The sequence below is a fragment of the Equus przewalskii genome, chromosome 12 (assembly GCF_037783145.1).
Source record: "Equus przewalskii isolate Varuska chromosome 12, EquPr2, whole genome shotgun sequence".
Taxonomy (NCBI): domain Eukaryota; kingdom Metazoa; phylum Chordata; class Mammalia; order Perissodactyla; family Equidae; genus Equus; species Equus przewalskii.
In genome coordinates, this window is record NC_091842.1 from 471,827 (window position 1) to 491,189 (window position 19,363).

A 19,363-nucleotide genomic window follows, 5' to 3' on the forward strand; every position below is an offset into this window, starting at 1 on the left:
GGACGTTCGCTTGTGCTTTGGTCGTTGATGCCATGCTCGCGTCAGTTAATAAGAACGACCCCATTTGCCTCATGTTGTGCCTCTTTGTTTTCAGAGGGTTTAACCCTCGCAGGGGTTGCAAGGCAGCACGGAGCCCGGCGCCTGCACGCCTCTCGCGGGCGGGGTGGGGGTGGAGGCCCGGGACTGCTGAGCTCGTGCCAGGGGCTCCGCGTCAGGCTCCGTGCAGGTGTTCTCCTTTCTCGTGAGGGGCCGGTGACACGGGTCCTGTCGTCCTCTCTCATTTTCCACAAAGAGGATGAGCTTGAGGGAGGAGAATGCACTTCGTCCGTTCATGTGCCCTGCTGGAGCCGGGGCTCAGCCCACCACAGGCAGTGACAGGCCTTCGGCAGGCGCTGCTGGGGCCCAGCCCCTGACCTGGGCTGCCTGCAGTGCTGGCTGCTGATGGCCACAGCGGGTGGAGCCTCTCCACCCCGAGTGCCTGCCGTAGGGTCCCCTCCCAGCTGCACCTGGCAGACGCCACAGCCAGTGGGCCCCTTGCTGGGGAGTGCCGTGGTGCTGCCCCACGGCAGGGCTCCTCTGGAGGCTCGGCCCGGCTGCTGCCCTCCCAGGTCACTTAGGGAGCCTGGCTGCCTGGTGCAGGGAGCTCAACCTCGGGCACCAGGTGTGTTTCGGGCCATTTCCTCTGTGGCAGGTGAGGTGGGTGGAGCGTGCCATCACCTGGTCAGACAGCCCGCAGCGGAGCGGGCACCCCGCCAGCCCCTGGGAGTCCCTGGGGCTCCAGGGCCAGAGGCCTGGGTGCTGTGACCTTGCAGGGCACACTTCCTAGCCACTGGCCAGCAGCTCGTGGAAACGCCCATGGTGACACAGCGCCCGTGGAGCCCGGCAGGGAGGCTCCCGCGCGTGAGCCCTGCTTCGGCTGACAGAGGGTCGGGCTGGAGCCACGAGGACTGGCTTGGGCAACAAGACACAGCAGCCCCGACGTGTCCTCACCAGGCCTGAGCCTCAGTGCAGGGCTGCCAGAGCACCGGGGCCCCAAGCCCGCGTCTGCCCCTGGACGGTGTCCCCATGGTGGCCCTGCTGCTCCGCGTGTCCCCTTGGCGTTTCTCTGCCCGGCATGAAGCCGCCTCTTCTGCGTGCAGGTCCGGCAGGCGGTGACGTGTGTGGTGGGGGGCTGGCTGCTGAGTCTGCGGGACCGCTACTCCTTCTTCCACAAGCTCATCCCGCTGCTGCTGAGCAGCTTCGACGACGACGTCCCCGAGGTCGCGTAAGTGGCCAGGCTGTCCTGGAGCGGCCGTCAGGCTCCCCGTTTGCCGGGCTCTGCGGCCCCTGCTGTTGCAGGCGTGGGTCCTCCGTCCTCTTCCCCGGGACTTGTCGTCCCTACATCGTCATCTACAGTGACGCTTGTTTGCTTTGCTGCGGAGTCTCCTTGTGACGCCCACCCCCCTCCCCCCCGCCCCGGTGCCCTCATTCTAGATGCCGCGAGGTCATGGGGCGTCTGGCAGGCCTCTGCGGTTTTCAGCACTTCGGGTACACGCATAGAAGTCAGTCGCCTTCAGTGCTGTCAGTGAAGCGCTCAGAAGCCCCACAGATGGCCTGGTCCTGGGCCCCTGCAGGAGCTCCCCTGACCTGTGTCTGTGCTGCAGGCGCGTGGCGGCCAACCTCTGGGAGCAGGTGGGCCTGCAGTGGCAGAAGGAGAACGAGGAGGACCTCAAGGACAAGCTGGACTTTGCCTCTCCGGCCCCAGCCCATCACCCGTCGCCAGGTGAGTGCTGCCTTCCCCAGGGCAGTGATGGGGGCTGGGGGCTCTGAGGGGTCCCCGCGTCACCCTGCACTCTCGGGTGTCCCGCGGCAGCACTCGGCCCCTCCCGTGGACGCCGCCTGGGTCTGGCCCTGGGTGGGTGAGGGTGACGCATCCCGCGGAGCTGTGGGTGGTACTTCAGCGTTTTATACGAGAAGCTTTTGTAACTTCATCTGATGACGCAAACACGGGTCACGGGGGCTGCAGCCCTGCGTTTCAGGGTGATTTCCGCGGTCGAGGCGGAGGCTGCCATCCCTTCCCTCGCTGCGGGGCCAACCTGCGCGCCCCTGTGTCAGTGTTGGGAGCAGGTCTGGCCATGGCTGCAGCCCCCCGCGGCCCTGGCCTGCACGCCCTCGGCTTTTCCGTTCTGGAAGCTGCTTCCTCTCGTGGGTGGCGTGTCTCCAGCTGTGCTGGATCAGACGCCGCTGTCACCACGTCTGCATGCGCGGCGTTTCTTGACGTTAGACAGTAGCGAGGTGCACGCTGACGAGGACAACACGTAGCACCCGAGGCAGCCAGACGTACACAGACCACCTCTCCTGGCCTGGTCGGGCAGGCGGTGCGGGCCAGCTGGGCCTGACGGGACGTCGAGGCTGCACAGGACAGCATCAGGACAAGCACTGCAAGCGGCGTTCGGGTGATGTGAAGTTTGTGGTCGGTAAAGGAGCACCTCCTCCTAAGGTGCAGCTCTCATCTCCGTGTCCACGCACGCTCCGCCCCTCCATGCCGTGCGGTGGGTAAGGGGGATCACACGCGTTCTGGAAAAGGTGTGAGAACCAGCTGCTGGCAGCATTTTTCTGTTTCCCTGAAGCCCGAGAACACTCCCTTTAAAAACATAGAACGTAGACACCCAGGTTTGGAGTTTCCTTTGCAGCGCGCGCACCCTCGCTGCCTGTGAGGGAAGTCAGTTCTGAAGGTGGCGCTCGTATTCTGTCAGAGCATCTCCCTCCAACCCCAGAGTTAGCCTGCGCCCCGGGCAGACCGGGAGCCCGTGGGGTGTTTATTGACAACACATCTCCACTAGGTTCTGGCCGTTGACAAGGAAACAGTCATTCTCTCCGGATGCGAGGTCCAGGAGGGCTGCGTGGCTCGTTCTCTGCCAGCCCTGAGGCTGTAAGCTGGGTCTTCACGTCTCACTGGCTCCCTGGCCCCGCGTGGCCCGGGGAGACTGTGCTGGGAGCGCTCTGGCTGCCCTGTGCTGTGCTGGCGGTTTGTCCTCGAGGTCACACGCAGGCATCGGGGCGTCCTGGACAGGCCGCCCTGCAGGGAGGACCAGGGTCGCGGGGCCAGGGACTGGGAAGATGCAGGCCTGGAGGTGAGGTCGGAGGGAGGGCCAGCCCAGCGCGCACTGCACGGAACACAGCCAGCCAGGCGCACGTTCCAAGGCCTGGAGACCGTGGCTGTCTCAGAAATGCTGCTCCCATTAGAGCAGAGTAAATTTAGAGCTGAGTTACAATCAAAGTTAGTGGCATGAGTGCTAGGTTTCATTGGATTTTTGGCATTTTTCCCCTAAAAGTTTCCCCTAAAATTTTTCTTTCTTAAAATTTGAATCTTAAATCTAAGTTTTCTGGGGGTTTTTTAGCACCATTTCGTATGTTCAATTATGTCAGTTATCTCCCCAGAGCCTCGCCAGGCTTGTCTCGCTGAGCCTGGCCTCCTGTGCCACCCCGGCCCCCAGCACCGTCTCTCTCCCTCAGGTCCCCTGACCACACTCCAGCCCCTCGGGACAGGCTGCCTTCTTGATCTCTGATGTCATTTACGTAGGAAGCTCACCCTTCACAGATAGAGTTCCATGAGTTTTCACAAACACAGGTGCCTGCCCCTGCAGTTAAGATCTAGAACATTCCATCGGCCCCGGCTGCCTCCTGCCCCTGCAGCTGCCTCTCCGTTGTCTTTCCCTGTAGTTCTGCCTTTTCCAGGATGCGTGAGCGACACCCCACAGGCAGCCTTCTTGTCGGCTTCATCTGCTCAGTGCACCTGAGGCTCGCCTGTGGCTGCGTCAGAGCTTTTCCATTCCGTGGGCGTCCCGCAGCTTTTCCCTCACTCACTGAAGGGCACGTGGTGGTTTCCAGTGCTGGGTGATCCCCGATAGGGCTGACGTAGGCAGCTGCATACAGGCTTGTGTGAACCCACGTCTCCCAGATAAACTCCTGGGAGCAGGGCTGCTGGGTCGTGTGGTGGCTGTGTATGGTTTCATGGGGACGGCCACGTGGCTCTCCATGGCACCTGCATATTTGCATCCCGCCAGCAGGGGAGGGGAGTCTGGCTGCCCCGTCCCGGCCGCGCTCGGTGGGTGGGGCTGTGTTGGAGGCATCCTTGCTGGGTCCTGCAGTGACTTCCCTGACGACAGACGATGCGGAGCGTCTTGTCATGCACTTATTTCATAGTCTTGTCCTCAGCTGTCCTTTGGTTAAGTGTCTGTTCAGATCTCCGGTCCATATTTTCAAGTGGGTGGTGGTTCTCTTAGGGAGCTTGAGCCGTGCTTCCTGCCGTCTGGGCGCCATCCTTTGTCGGGTCTGTGTTTGCGACTCTTCTCTGGCCCAGCTGTCTTTGAAGTCCCAGCTTGTGCCCACCTGGTGGCCCTGGCGGGCACTGTCCCCCTCCTCCTCACCTGCTGCTCCTCGTCACGGGGCTCGGCTCCTGCCTCACCACTCAGAGAGCCACTCGCCGCAGCCTCCCTCCTCCCGCCCCGCTTTCTTCCCGTCGCCTGCCTCCAGCCGATGTCATGCTGTCCTGGGTCAAGTGTCTGCTCGTGCTCTGAGAGGGCACGCGTATCTACAGCCACATCGCAGCACCTGGAACAGGTGCGCCAGGCACGGCGTTGTCTCAGCCAGCGTCGGGTGCGCGAGCGAGTGGGGGCTGCGCCTGCTCCCACCCGTGAGGCTGGACCGTGACTGTGGCTGAGCGGCAGACGGAAGGGACGTGATAAGGCGCACAGGGCACTGCCGATAGACGCTGTGCTCACACGTGCCGCCCTGTCACACGAGGAATTCAGGGAGTGTGCTCCAGGACCAGGGGTCTAGTCGGAGCCCAAGTCCCCCTTCCTGACAAAGTAAGGTCCGTGTGGCGTAGAAATACAGTCTGTTTACTACACAGCTTGTCGTGAGCTCTGCAGACACACTGTAAGCTTCCTGTTACAGCACTGAGAAAATCTCCACTTTCAAAACCAGGCTGTGTGTTGAAAGGGAAGACGGTCGGGGCATCCGTTGTCCGCCTGAGCGCAGTGCTCCTCTCGTGCGGAAGCTCAGGTTCCTGCTTGATGGGCATCTGCACATCGCGCCCACGAGCCGCCAGCAGCAGATCAAGTGGTGACAGCGGGTTCCGGAGTCCTTTCTGCTCTGACATCAGCCTCTGTTGAAATGTTTTCCTTGGTGATGGTCGAGTGAGAGGGGAAGCACCTCGTCATGACGGTGGATGGTTTGCCAGGTCTTTTATCACGAAGGATGGAGTTGGCTTTTTTTTTACCCATTTTAGAAATAAGTAGTGTTCCCTCCGAGGAAACAGGCTGCCATGTGGCTCGTCTCCATAGTTCCCTTGTGTTCTCTCACTCCCCCAAGAGCCCAGACCTGCTCTGCTCGGCCTGCGTGTTTCACCCAAGTGCTCAGGAAGACGGGGGACCTGAACAGGCGTTGTCAGAAATGGCGCGTTGTGCAGAGGAAACGGGCCAGGCAGAGGAGAGCCTGACTACAGAGGCGGGTTGGCATCATGGGGACCAAGCAGGGCTCCGTGGTGTGGACGTCGACCCGGTCTGAACTTGCTCTGGGTGTCGGGAGCAGCTCCCCATGTGAGGCTGGAGGGAAGAGCAGAGCCTCCCATTTGGAGGCTGTGTCACCCTGTTCACGCGGAACAGGCGCCACTCTCCTCCTTGCACAGTGAGGAGCTGAGGCCCAAAGGGGACATGGCTCGTCCCCAGGCGGCAAGTCGGGACCCGCACCTAACCGAGCCGGGTCTCAGATTCTAAGCTCCTGTGTCTCCTGGTGACCTGCCCTGACCTCCTTCTCGGCTGACCCCTCGTCCTTGCACCGAGGGGCCCCCAGTTCTTCAGGAAGATCAGTCGCTCCTCGGGGACATCAGTGCCTGTGAACAGCCAGGACCTCGCGCAGAGCGCCCAGCGCCTCCTACGTGCCGCAGGCGGTTGCCTCACATCCCCGCGCTGGGTTCCGGCAGGCTCGGCGGCGCTCCCACCCGGCATGTCTGACTTTGCTTCAGTTGTGACAATACAGTGGCTTACACACGCTTGCCTCTTGTCTGCCTGCGTTGGGTCGCTCAGCCTCGTCCTGCAGACGCTGCGCCAGCCTGCGCTGTCTGTCTGCTCTTTTGCAGATGTCCACTGGAATTGTCTTGGCGTGCTTTTTGCTTGCTAAGTACTGCAATTATGTTTTCAAAGAAGAGATTACTAGATAATGGCTGAGCGTTCTGGGCACCTGACCAACCGGCAGCTTGGACTCTGGACTTAAGTTAATCATCACTCAGACCTCAGGGCACATCCTTGGGATTTCCCTCTGCCCCTACGCAGGATAAATAGAAACACCTACCTCGTGTTGTTTCTGAATCAGAACCAACCAGATCTGGGAAGGAATGTGGATGTGGAGAGCCAGAACTCTCGACCTTGCTGGGGGAAAGGCACATGGTGCGGCCACTTTGGAAAACAGTGTTAAACTTACAGTTACCCTGTGGTCCAGCCACTCCACCCCCAGATAAACACTCAACAGAAATGGAAACTTGTGTCTGCCCAGGGTTTTTGTGTCGTGTTCACAGCATTATTCAAAATAGCCCCAGAGTGGACACAGCTGTGTCCTCAGCTGATGAAGGGATGGACAGGTGTGGCAGGTCCATGTGGTGGAGGCGTATCCAGCCATGTGTGAGAGTGGCGCTTGCTGCAACGTGGGGAAATCTCACAAACACCTTGCTGAGTGAAAGGAGCTCCTTTGTGTGAAATCTCTGGAGGAGACAAAGCCACAGGCACAGAGAGCAGATTAGTGGTTTCCGGGTGGGGGTGGGGAGTGACTGCAGACAGCACAGGGGCCTTCTCGGGGTGATGGACGGTCCTAAAACGGGGCTGTGGGGTGATTGCACAGCTGTGTGAATCCCCTGACACTCAGCTCACAGGACTCGTGAGTGATTTCCACAACAGGTAAGTCATCCCTCCATAACGCTGTTTTTGAGAAACCCGCTGAGGCTGGAGTCACTGTGAGCAGTCTGTTTGTGCAGTTAGTACAGGTTTACTGTGGCCTCTCCGCCCCCGGCACAGGAGACAGGGGCTGGACGGACCCCCTCCCTCCCTGGGCTTGATCTCGGAGACAGCTGTCAGCATGATGGGCCTGGCCCGCCTCTCACCCAGAGCCGCTGTGCCCCCGGGGCTGCAGGTGCAGGAGCCTCTGCCTGGAAGACAGGCACCTTGACAGCAGGCAGCCAGGGCAGCGCTTCTGAGGGAATCTGAGATAAGGCACTTCTGGGAGGGGAGCCGAGGTCCCTTCCGGAGCCTCTTGACCACTGGTGTCTGTTCGTGTCCTCGTGAGCTCACAGCCACGTCTGATCGGGGCGGCTTTCGGTGCAGATAAGCCCTTATGTGTGTGCCTCAAGCTCTGGGCCTTCGTCGTGTGTCCCGTGGAAGCTGCTGTGGGAGGCGCCCGTGCCCACGGGAGAGAGAAGAGTTAGTCCCATCAGACTGATGGTTGTGGACGTCACTGCTTTGGAGACTCCTAGGTGCCCGTTGTTTGAATTCACCCTGTGAACCGAGCAATTGAGCTCAGCCGGGGGTTCCCAGGACCCCTGTCTGTGTCTAAGCACAGCCTTGGGCTTGCTGGGCAAATGCTGGTTGAAATGCCAAACGTGAATAAAGAAGACATACTTAGACCCTTAGACCCAGGAGTTCCACCAGGATTAGGAGTTACTCCTGTAGCTGTACTGACTGCGTGTACAGGGAGAGTGACGGGACCTCCTCGTGGCGGTGGAAGACCGACAGCCCTCGGTCCCTTGGGGGCTGGCACAGGCAGCTGGGCACTGTGTGGACAGCAGTTGCAGAGCTGCCATGTGCGTGCCCGGGAGATCTCTGATTGCAGATGGATGAAGGATGTGCTGTATTTGGGGTGTGGGGAAGGTGGGTGCCCGTGTACTTGCAAACACACAGACCGTCTCCAAGGTGCCCCAGGGAGGGGATCGAGAAGCTGTGCACAGGGTGGGAGGGCTGCTCAGCTCTTTATTCTCTTTTGAACCCTTGGTGGGTTTTTTTTTTTTTCTAACTTTGTTCATGTATTAACTTTTTGGGAAAGAAACCAAAAAGAAGGTTAACAACAATTGGGTCACTAAATTCTTTTTGTTGTTGTTGAGGAAGATTCACCCTGAGCTAACATCTGTTGCCAATCTTCCTCTTTTTTATTTGAGCCAGCACAGATGGCCGCTGACAGATGAGTGGTGTAGGTCCATGCCCGGAACAAGCCCAGGCCGCCGAAGCAGAGTGCACTGAGCTTGACCACTAGGCCACCAGGGCCGGCCCAGGTCAATAAATTCTAATGCTCTCTTCTGTGTGGCTGTTTAAAACCATGCTCTAGATTCTTGAGTAATTCTTGAGAGCAGCGCTGAAGTTTCCGCAGTGGTGGTCATGCTCTCTGCTGTCCAGTACAGCAGCCACTGGCCATTGAGACCTTGGAACGTGGTTAGTGGGACTGAGGAGCTGAAGTCCTCACTTTATTTACGTAGCCACGTGTGGCCAGCTGCTCCCATGTTGCAAAGTGCAGGTCTCGAGTGTAGGATGGGTGGGCACACTTTCTGTAAAAGGACGGTAACTGTTCGAGGCTTGCAGGCCGGATGCTGTGTGTCATGGCTGTCCGGCTCGCTGTTGGGATGCGAAGCAGCCCCAGAAAAACAGTAAATGAGTGGACGTGGCAGTTTTCCAATAACACCATTAGGAAACAGGCAGCGGCCAGGTGTGGCGTCTGAGCCAGTGTGCCAGCCCCTGTTCTAGGAGAAAATCGTCGTGTCTGCTGTGTGAAGTGCAGAAAAATAGGCTTCAGAACCACATACGTAGAGAGGCCTCGTGTTTCTTTGAAAATACCTCCACAGGCCCCTGAGTCCCCGGAGCGCCTGCCCCCGCTGTTCACAGGCCCTCCCAGCCCTTATGTGTCCCCTCGTCTCAGACTCCAGAGTGGCTGTGTCATTAGGAAGAAGATGTACTTAGTGTTTTGGGGTTTTGTCTATTTTTTACAAAATTGTAACAAACTCACTTAAACAGCCAACAGAATTTGAATCATTTGGAACTAATTCTGTAATAGAGCATGAAAATGGACAAGTAACAGGAATAAAAACTGAAAATGGGGGCTCATGGTACAGGCTGTTCTTTCTACTAAAACACACCCTTTAAACTCTGACGTATCCTGGTGCCGTTTCTCTCTTGAGAGTTGGTTTGAATTTCTAAGGTCAAAATCTTTTAATTGAAATCCTCAAAGCCTTTTTTGTGAAAAATCAACGAACTTATTCTAAAATTCACATGGAGATGCAAAGGCCCAGAGCAGCCAGAACTTTGAAAGTGAACGAAGTTGACAGACTAACAACACTCGCTGGTTTCAAGACTCAGGAGCCCACAGTGACCAGGACGGCGTGGCGTCACGTGAAGACACGTCGGCGGAACAGAGCAGAGTCCAGAATTAGACACACACAGCAGACAGCTGAGTTTTGACAAAGGTTCAGAGACAGTTCAGTGGGGAAAGGATGGTCCTTCACCAGTGGTGATGGAATAACTGGATATGCAAAAAATGAGCTTGGATCCATTCCTCATGTGATTCATGAAAATTGACCCAAAACGCATCAGCAACCTAAAATTTAAACTGTAAACCTTCTAGAACAAAACCTTCGTGCCCTTGGGTTCAGCAAAACTTTCTTAGATATGTCAAAAGCACACTCCATGAGAGAATCAGTTGATAAATGGACTTCACCAAAATAAAAACGTCTGTTCTTTGAAAGACATTGTTAAGAGAATGAAAAGACAAGCCACGACTGAGAGAAAATATTTGCAAATTATATATATAAGGACAGGTATCTAGAATACAGAAAGAACTCTCAAAACTCAACAAGAAAGCAAATGATTCCTTTTATTGGTGGGCAGAAAAAGTTTTGAAAAGACACTTCACCAGAGATACAGAGCTGGCAGATAAGCATGGGAAAAGATGCTCCACGTCATTAGTCACTAGGAAAATGCAAATGAAAGCCACAAGGAAATGCCTCTGCACCCTCTTAGGGGGGTTTAGATTTGGGACCACCCACTCGAAGTGCCACGAGGACGTGGAGGAGCTGGACCTCCACACGGCCCGTGTGGGCGTCAAATGGTGCAGCCGCTTTGGAAAACCGTCTGACAGTTTCTTAAAAAGCTGCATGTACACCTGCCACGTGACCCAGCCTTTGCTGTCCTAGGCACTTACCCGAGAGAAGTGAGAGCAGCGTCCACATAGACACTTGGACGTGAGTGTTTGTTGCCTGACACGGAAACAACCCCTGTCCGTCAGCCCGTGAGCTGTCCGTCAGCTCCACGCAGCGGGAGACTGCTCAGCCATAAAAAGGAATGATTGCAGCCACCACATGGCTGGATCTCAAAATAATTCTACCGAGTGAAAGGAACCGGACAAAACAGAGTGTATACTGTACAATTCCACTTCTAGAAAACTCTAGAAATTGCAGCTCCCCTGTAGTGACAGAAAGCAGACCCATGGCTGCCTGGGGGTGAGGGTGGGGAGGGCCGGGTCGTCACAAGGGGCCCGGGAGACTTGGGGTGATGGACGCATTTATCATCTTGATTGCTGTGATGGCTCGCAGGTGTGCCCAGATGTCAACACTGATCAGATGGTGCATGTTAAGTGTATGTCACTTATTGTGTGTCACTCAATATTGCTCTAAAAAAGTCTCCAAGTAAATTATGACACTTGATGGCTTCATTTCTGCCTTCAGAGTTGGCTTGAACTTTTAAGGCCTCGAAATAAAATGGTGGGTGTACTCCAGGGACGCAGGTAGGCGACTTTCCTACGCAGCACTGGGGTTTTGTGAGTTTCACGGTTGACTTTGGTCCTTGTGATCCCCAGAGAATCGCCCAGCATTGGGCTGTCGGGAGCTCGTCTTCAGAAACCTCTCCAAGATCCTTCCCGCCATCTGTCACGACATCACCGACTGGGTGGCGGGGACCAGGGTGAAGGCCGCGCAGCTGCTGGCGGTGCTGCTGCTCCACGCGGAGGACCACGTGACGCAGCACCTGGAGCTCCTCCTGAGAACCCTGCTCCGCGCCTGCGCCGACGAGGAGCGGGCCGTGGTCAGCAGCGTGAGTGCCTCGCTCTGGTCACGTGGCCTGAGCCGTGACCGCGGACTGTCACAGTCACTTCCTAGGTGTGCAGGGCTGGGGCTTAGGCAGTCCTGTAGTCGCCACCACAGTTACGGTACAGAAAGTGTCTGTGGCCCCGAGACCTCCCTTGGGTCTTTCTGTGTCCAACCCCCGCCCCACGCCCTGCCCCACAGCCACTGATCTGTCTTCTGTGCCCACCGGGAGCAGCTTTAGAGGGTCACCTCCAAGGCGTCAACCCAGTGGCTCTGTATGTCATTCTGGCTCTGTGTGTCGTTGTGACCCTGCATGTGTCCTTGTGACCCCATGTGTGTCTTCCTGACCCCGTGCCTGTCCTCGTAACCCTGTGTGTGTCCTCGTGACCCCATGCATGTCATCGTGACCCCATGCGTGTCTTCCTGACCCCGTGCCTGTCCTCATAACCCCGTGTGTGTCCTCGTGACCCCATGCATGTCCTTGTGGCCCTGTGTGTGTCGTGATCCCGTGCATGTTGATTGTATAAGTGTGTCGTGCACCCGTCTTGATAGGCAGCCCGGTGCCGTGGCCCTCTTCTCCCACCCATCCTGAGGGCCCGGGAGCACCAGGCCAAGAGAGGCGGCCACATGGGCTGCTGCTGCTGGGGGTGGAGCCCTGGGGGCAGGCATGGAGGAGGGGAGCAGGGAGGGGCGCATGGGGCCCACGGGGCGTGCGGGCAGCCCTCAGCCTTCTCCCGTCTCTCAGGCCACCAGGTCCGCGGAGCTCATCGGGGCGTTCGTCAGCCCTGACGTCTTTCTGAAGCTGCTCTTGTCAGTGCTGAGGAAGTCGCCCTCCCCCTCGGGCCTCCTGGTCCTGGCGTCCGTCCTCCGAGGCTGCCCACGGGAAGCCCTCCAGCCGCACGTGAAGGGCATCGCCACCGCGCTGGCCCAGCCCCACATCTCTCAGGGGGCTGAGAACGTGAGTGTGGGGCAGGGTGGGGGGCCCAGAGCGTCGTGAAGTGAACCTGTCAGCGTGCACGGACGCGTGGTGTCCCCGCCAGAGGCTGCTACACGCAGTTGCTGACGGTTCCCAGTAAATCCGCGCAGGCCATGTCTGCACGAGGCCCACAGCCTGTCAGGTATCCGCCCGACACAGTCGCCAGGCGCTGCCACCGACGGTCTCCTGTGGGACGACTCGCCTGCCTCCTGCCTCGTTCTGCTCCATCCAGCATGGTGGCCATTTAAAATAAAATTAAACGAATTAAAAACGCTGTTCCTCGGTCATGCTGGCCGTGTTTCGAGTGCCCGATAGCCACGTGTGGACAGCACAGAGTAGAGCATGTCCATCGAGGCCAGTTCTGTTGGACCGCGCTGCTGCCATGGGCTTGGTCGGCAGCTCTGAGGGGTCCACCTCTTCCCGGTGCTCTGAGACTAAGGTGCAGGTCGGCCCACCCGTCTGCTGGTCCATGTCAGACAGGTGCAGACACGCATCTTCAGCCTTCATCACGAGCTCATGCCTTACCTGTGTGACTTTGCATTCCGATAACATGCTTAACAGAGGCAACCTGGCGGTTTGGCAGACTCACTGGAGCCTGTGCTAGCTATGATATTTGTTCCGTTTTAAATTGAGCAGTAAATCCGTTACATCCAGTCTGAAGCGGTCTAGGGCGGCAGGCTCAGTCGTTTGGAAGAACGTGTGATTGTTTGCTGTTAAAGACGAGACAATGGCTTTGTTGTCATTCGGCTATGACAGGATCGCGCCCTGGAAACCTTGGCATTGGGCTGCGGCCGTCCAGACCTCTGCAGAGAGGCGAGGGTTTGCTTCTGCCGGTTGTCTGCCCGGGCCATGCAGGCCTCGGGACACAGCCACAAGCGGTGCGTCCTCAGCTCAATCCTTGACAGTGGCTGCTGTGGCCAGAAAGCTGGGCAGGAGGGAGGGGCCGGCGCTGCTCCCACACTGCAGTCTGGCCTCGTCTCCCCCTGACCCCGGGCAGGAAGGTGTGATTCACAGTCGTGGATGAACCACCGAGACGACCCTGGGAGGCGGCTTCTAGAATGCAGAGGGGCAGGGCTGAGGGCTGTCTCGTCTGCTCTGCGTGTTTTCAGCCATGTTCCAACTTTCCCAAAACCCATTCTTAACATAATCATCAAACCTGTGCAAGTCCTGCCTTTTCACTCAGCAGTGGCTCTGACCTTGATTCCTCTACCAAGCTGCGAGCCAGAAGTGTTTCTTTCTAGAAGAACTTAGCAATTTGTGTGGGTGTTATAAACTCAGCAGCAAAGAAAACGTCATTTTCACATCTTTGTATTGGTTATAGAAAAACTTAACCCCTCAATCTGTGAAGTTCAGACTCTGTGTTTGGCTCCTTGTCTTCTACTTTTTTAAGGAAAAACTTGATCTTTTAACAAAGAGAGACCCCCTCGTAGCAAAGTTCCATCGCACATCAGCGTATGTCTAGACGCTCCAGCCCTTGGCCAGGACCGGTCGTAACAAAGACCCAGGACGCCCACTCGACTCCTTTCTGCAGGCTGAACCGGCCGGAGGGACGGAGCCTGGCCTGAGGCAGAGGCGTCTGCTTCCCGCCCCCACCCCCGCGTGCCCTGTGTGGCAGGAGGGCCTCGCGCTCACGGTCACTCGCGACCTTGGGGAGGCAGTGCGTGTTGCCTGTGGTGCTGGCCAGTGGCTCTAAGAACAGCCTCCACACGTCTCTCAGGAACACGCTGAAATGTGAAAGCTCCCGGGCACGTGTGGACCGCGAGTCTGGCCATCACGGGTGGGGTCGAGTGGGAGCGGCATCCCTGGTGGCTCAGCGCAGGGAGCCCCGTCCTCGTCTGTGAAACGTGTCTGTTCGGTGACGGGTGACAGAATTGTTGGGTCACGTCAGGATAACTCACTTACTCCTGTTTAAAGAAAACCGGGAGAGCAGGCGTGGCGTCGCCACTGCTGAAACGCGGAGTCTCAGTCACTTGCTGTGTGCCGTCCCGCATCTCAGCTGACACTGTTTCAGGAGCCAAAATGACTGAGTGTCGTTTCCCACTGTGTCGGTTTTTTTGGCTCCGTGTGTGTGTGTGTGTGTGTGTGCCGCGCGTGTGTGCCTAGGTAGATGTCTAAATTCTCTGGTTAAATATAGAGAAATCTGCCAGTGCCGAGGCCTGGTTTCCTCAGAGACGGTGCTGTCTCCACAGCAGGAGGCGATGCGTGGGGATGAGTACATTAGTAGTGTGGGTGTGTCATGAGGCAGCTCAGCAAAGCTAGCGGTGGCACCATCTTAAAGACTGAACTCCCGGGGCCGGCCCGGTGGCGTAGCGGTTAAGTTTGCACACTCCACTTCGCTGGCCCGGGGTTCACGGGTTCATATCTGGGTGTGGACCCACACACCGCTCATCAAGCCATGCCGTGGCGCATCCCACACACAGAACAGAGGAAGACGGGCACAGATGTTAGCTCAGTGACACTCTTCTTCCCACACACACGAAAAAGTGAATTTTTTTTTATTTTAATGGAAAAAAATAGCTCCTTAAATGTATATGTATTATGGGTCATTTTAGAAATTAGCCAAGATCTTGTCCTCACAAAATCAATCAATCAAGGCCTAAAAGAAATTAGGCTGTGGGAGAAGGAAAGGCTGAGAGAATCACCCGCCTGTGGCTTCTCACAGGAGCTGGGACGCCCATGCGCTGGCCGGGCCCCAGGTGGAGCCGTGTCCAGCTCCTGCAGGCGACGTGCGTGCCCCGTGTGCTGTGGTCTCCTGAGGTGACAGCAGGGCCCGGGGGTGCGTGGAACAAATTGCTGAGATCCAGCGTGAATATCTTGTTTAAACTTTGGTGATTTCTATCGCTCGCGAATGAGTCATGGAGTTCTAGAACTGACTCTGAGTTTAGAACTAATTCATTTCCAGCTGAATAATCACCACACCCTTTTGCGCTCACACTCCGTTAGTAAAAGCACTGAGGTGTGCCCTCCATTACATGCACGCTTGTTTGCGAACCATGTGGACAGATCGCACACGTGACCCCTCCCACCCCACTCTGTGCTGTGGGAGGCACAGTGACAAAGGTGGGTCAGACGGCCGCTGCAGAGGCGATCATGCTAGCGCATTGGGGTCCCCTGTGCCCCACGCCCACGCCCGTCCCGTCTCAGTTGACAAGGCTGCAGCCCCAGGCTGAGCGTGTACGTCCACCCGCCGAGCCGCCACCTTGTCCCCGAGGGGTCGGCAAGCGCCTCTGAACCGCGTATTTTTGTTTTTCATTAACAATGTTATACAAACACTCACAAAGTGCACAGCAGCAGAGCGAGCCCTCACGTCTCTGCTGCCCAGCGTCCGCTGTCGTCTACTCTGTCCACTCTTACCTTATCGCTCACCCAGCTTTTATTTTTAACTTTGAGGGGCGGGGTGGGGCAAGTGGGAGTCTTTTGGAGCAAATCCAAGATGCCCTGTCATTTCACTTGTAACTTCTACAGTAGGCATCGCTGACACCTAAGAACTTTTTTAAAACACAACTAAAATACCATTAAGCCTTTAACAAAATTAGTGTCAACTCCCCAATCCTTAGGCCGCATTCAGCCTCCCCTGTTGTCTGAAAGAGTGCCCTCTGCATGGTTCGTGCGTTTGACCCCGTGGCCCGACACAAGTTGCCGTGGCTCTCTGTGCTCCCCGTCTCCTGATGTGGGTGGGCCTTGGCTGAGCCCTTGTGCGGGCGGTGGGAGGCGGTGGCCCAGGGAGAGCCTGACGTGCTCCTGCTCTCTTCGCAGCACCTTTATGGGGAGCACCTGCTGCTCTGCGTGCAGGCTCTGATCGCGGTGTGCCGCGAAGACTGCAGAGGGTCCAGCCTGCAGCTCATGGAAGTGCTGGTGACCGTGATGGCCTCCTCGGGCGCCACAGGCCTTGGTGACAAGGTGAGATGGGTGGGGACCGCCTGCGCTTTGCTGGTGGGCAATGGAGCTTCTGCCGAGGAAGACTCTCATCTCTGAGCAAATGGAAGTGTCGTCTGCAAGTATCCTGCTCTTGAATTCCAAGCCTCAGGCCTCCCCGACTCAGGCTGACAGCAAAGGTGGAAGAGCAGGACGTTTGGGGCGAGTCACTCGTGAGGCAGCTTTGGAGGTGCACAGGGTCTTAGGTCCCCTCCAACTGCCAGTTCATTTTAGTATCTCAGAGTGAAGGCAACGTCTTCACCTTGGAGTCCACCGCAGAAAAGCGACAAGAAGCGAGACCATCCTGGCCTTAAAGCCGTGCGTTTGAGTGTGGTTATAAACACCACGTGCGGCTCAAAGTCCAGAGAAGAGAGCACACCCTGACTTGCCTATGTGATTGCAGCCCAACTTTGCAAAGTCATTTCTGTTGCACGGGCTCCATATTTAGGCTCAAAGGCTTCTGGCGGCCAGTTTCCCACACACTCTGAGCATCGTCCCAAGACCCAGGTTGTTGCCTCTTCCCTGAGAGCCAAGAACTCGTTCTTCCTTCCGGCTCTCACGCCAGCGCGTGGGCAGACCCCCGCTGAGCTGCCTGCCTGCCGGCGAGGGCAGCTCGGTGTCCAGGGCTCACGTCCTCCCACTCTTTCTCAGGCATCTCTAAACTTTCATTTCTCTCTTTAAAAACCGCCTTTCCAAGGACATGTGTCTTAGCAGGTGACATGTCACGCCAGGGCCGTATGCACTGGCGAGAGGCGAGTCCCTGTGCCTGGGCCGCTGTCGGATTGCAGGCAAGGCTGCAGAACAGGCCCAGCCGCCGGCAGCTGCCCCATCGTGTCGAGTGCTCCCTAGTCTTTCCCAGGAGAATAGGGCCTCTGGCTCTATCTCCCAACCTCGCTCACGCTCCGTCCGCTCCGCCAGAGCAGCAGAGCCCGGGCATCTGAGGGTCTGGTCGGGGCAGAGAGCTGAGCGGGAGGACGCAGGGTATCTTTGACCAACGGACGCGGTTTGAGTCCCTTCTGCTCAGTTCCTTGAGCCACCTGGTCCCCCTTCTCCTTCGTAGAGCGAGCCCCAGCTGGCGCCCCGCTCTCCGCTCTGCAGAAGGCGCGTGAGGGCGACTCAGAGAGAGCCATCTCTCGGGGAGGCCCGCCTGCTCTCCTGCGGGCCTCATCTGTGCCGGCCTGGGGCGACCCGGAGCTTCTTAGGACGCGCACCTTTGTGTGTTGCGTGGTCGGTTTCGTGGTCGGCACTGACGTGACACGAAGGGAGATTGAGGTGGTGACACTGGCGCCTGCCGTGCTTCCCCCCAACCCGCGCTCTGAGGGGTCTGTCCTGTCCCACTTCCTCGCCGACTGAAGCTCGTGGGGAGCTGGTTGTCGTGGCAGTCGTGTGTGAGGGGCTCTCGTGCTCCGACGAGGAAGGTGGGTCTCCAGTGGGGGTTGAGCCCTAGGAGCAGGAGTGTCCAGCCTGCACCTTGCATCCTCCTCCAGGTCCAGGAGACCATGGACGCCCTGGCCGTGGTGGAGAGCGTCGACAGCAGCCAGGACCTCTACCGAGAGCACGCGGGCCCCCTCCTGGAGTGGCTGGCCGCGTCACACCACGACTGGACTGTCCACTCTGCGGAGCTGCTGCAGCTCGACGTGGTGGTCACGCACGCAGGTGAGCCCCCGAAGCACCCCCCGGGCCGGGGTCAGAGCGCAGGTCACGTGGGGGCCACGCCAGCCCCACCGCAGACGCCAAGAACTGTCTGGGTGAACCAGGGTGCCGCAGACAGAGTTCACCCCACCTGGGGTGCTGTTTCAAAGGGATCCAAGTCCCTCGTGTCCTTAGAGAACAGCATTTTAAGGGATGAAACTTCAAAGATGCGAGCGCCGTATGTTGAGGGCTGTGGTGTGGCCCTTTGCAGCCTGCCCGGGCACACGGTGTTGATGGTAAACCTGGAAAGTGTGGTTTTTCCTGGCCACCTTTGTAGCTGGCATTCTTCAGATGAAGGGCAATGTTACTGCAGATCTGAGCGTGTCCCCGCAGATCAGGGTGGAGGTGTGACTACAGCCCCTCCCAGACCTCACGTTTTTACCAGTTCTCCAAAAGTCTGCAGATTCAGGTCCTTCCCTGGAGTGAGCGGTACTGCTTTCTGGTCCTGGTGCAGACACAGAACGCATCCTCGCATTTTAGGGAGGTTTTCATTAAAGGAAGTGCAGTGACTCGTCACACGTATCCTGTACTTTTCCAGGTGGCTGTAAACTTATCAAGCGAGCTAGTACTTTTTTCATTTAAATTGAATAAAAATTCTTTTTCCCTTTAAGCTGCCAACTCCCACGCGCCTTCTCTCAGTGCTCACCGCCCCCCCAGCTGGATAAAGGTGATTGTACTTGGATTTAAGGAGACACACTGTGAACCTATGATGTCTGTGCGTTGCAGTGACCAGTCATTATGGTTGGGGTGCCCAGGACCTAAAGAGGGTTCATGGCAGTGACCCCACTGTTATGAGACCTAAGGCAGAAATCCAAAATTGTTCCTTGCCAGTTGTATGCAAAACTGTGTTTCCAAATTTGAAAAGAGAAACACAGAGCTTTTCCAGCCATGCTGAACGGTTTGTGCCAGACACTGTTCTGACTGCTTTCTGGGCGTCAGCTCTCCACCCCCTCGTGGCTGCTCTGTGTGGTAGGGGCCATCGTCTTCCTTTCAGAGGAGGAAACTGAGGACAGAGGGCGTCGGTGACACGCCCGGGGTCACACAGCTGACACTGGGATGTAACCTGGCAGCCACGCGGGAAGCTGCCCATTCCCCACCCCACGTGCCTCTGGGGGGGGGCCCCGTGTCTTTAATTTCACATTTTTACTGAGTGTTGTCCAAACAGCTTCGTGAATGAGATTGCTCGAGTCTTCTCCTCACGGATGAGGAAGCGGGCGGCGGGCGAGCCCTGGGGAACCAGCCCTCCCTTCCTCATCGGCAAAGCCAGGGTTCGGGCGGCTGCACTGAGGTGGTCTCCCTGCAGTTTGCTATTTTTGTTTGCAGTTTTTACGGGTTGCTTATGGTGGTGGCATTCGTATTGGCACCTTGGAAAACACACTTATCTGGGCCCCCCCCTCACGTCACGCACAGGAAGGTGTTGATGGTTGGATGTTAAGCGACAAGAGCTGGTTTTAAAACTGCAATTCAGTGATCCCAGCTGTGTTTTCTCTGAGCTGCTCTGTGTGCACACGTGCATGTGTGTGCGTGTGCCTGTGCAAGCACGTGTGTGCATGTATGTGTGCGTGGAAAATCTCAAAGTGTAACGCCATATCTCCACCGGAGTGCTCTGGGAGTGGATGAATTTTGCTCTCCTTTTTAGTCTTTATTTTTCTGTATTTCCCAAGTTTTCTATAATGAGCTTATACTGC

General features: G+C 57.2%; 1 protein-coding gene across 2 annotated transcripts in view; it reads left to right on the top strand.

The window, feature by feature from the left end:
* DNAAF5 (dynein axonemal assembly factor 5) overlaps positions 1 to 19,363 on the top strand; it is a 43,730-nt gene that overhangs the window by 9,294 nt on the left and 15,073 nt on the right. For both annotated transcript variants that reach the window (XR_011524652.1, XM_070567245.1), the window contains exons 3-8: positions 1,140 to 1,264; positions 1,644 to 1,762; positions 10,867 to 11,099; positions 11,838 to 12,050; positions 15,825 to 15,968; positions 17,471 to 17,639. Coding sequence is in view for 1 of the 2 variants with exons in the window: in XM_070567245.1 (XP_070423346.1) it covers positions 1,140 to 1,264; positions 1,644 to 1,762; positions 10,867 to 11,099; positions 11,838 to 12,050; positions 15,825 to 15,968; positions 17,471 to 17,639 (1,003 nt within the window). In the remaining variant the exon portion in view is untranslated. The remainder of the gene's footprint in view (positions 1 to 1,139; positions 1,265 to 1,643; positions 1,763 to 10,866; positions 11,100 to 11,837; positions 12,051 to 15,824; positions 15,969 to 17,470; positions 17,640 to 19,363) is intronic.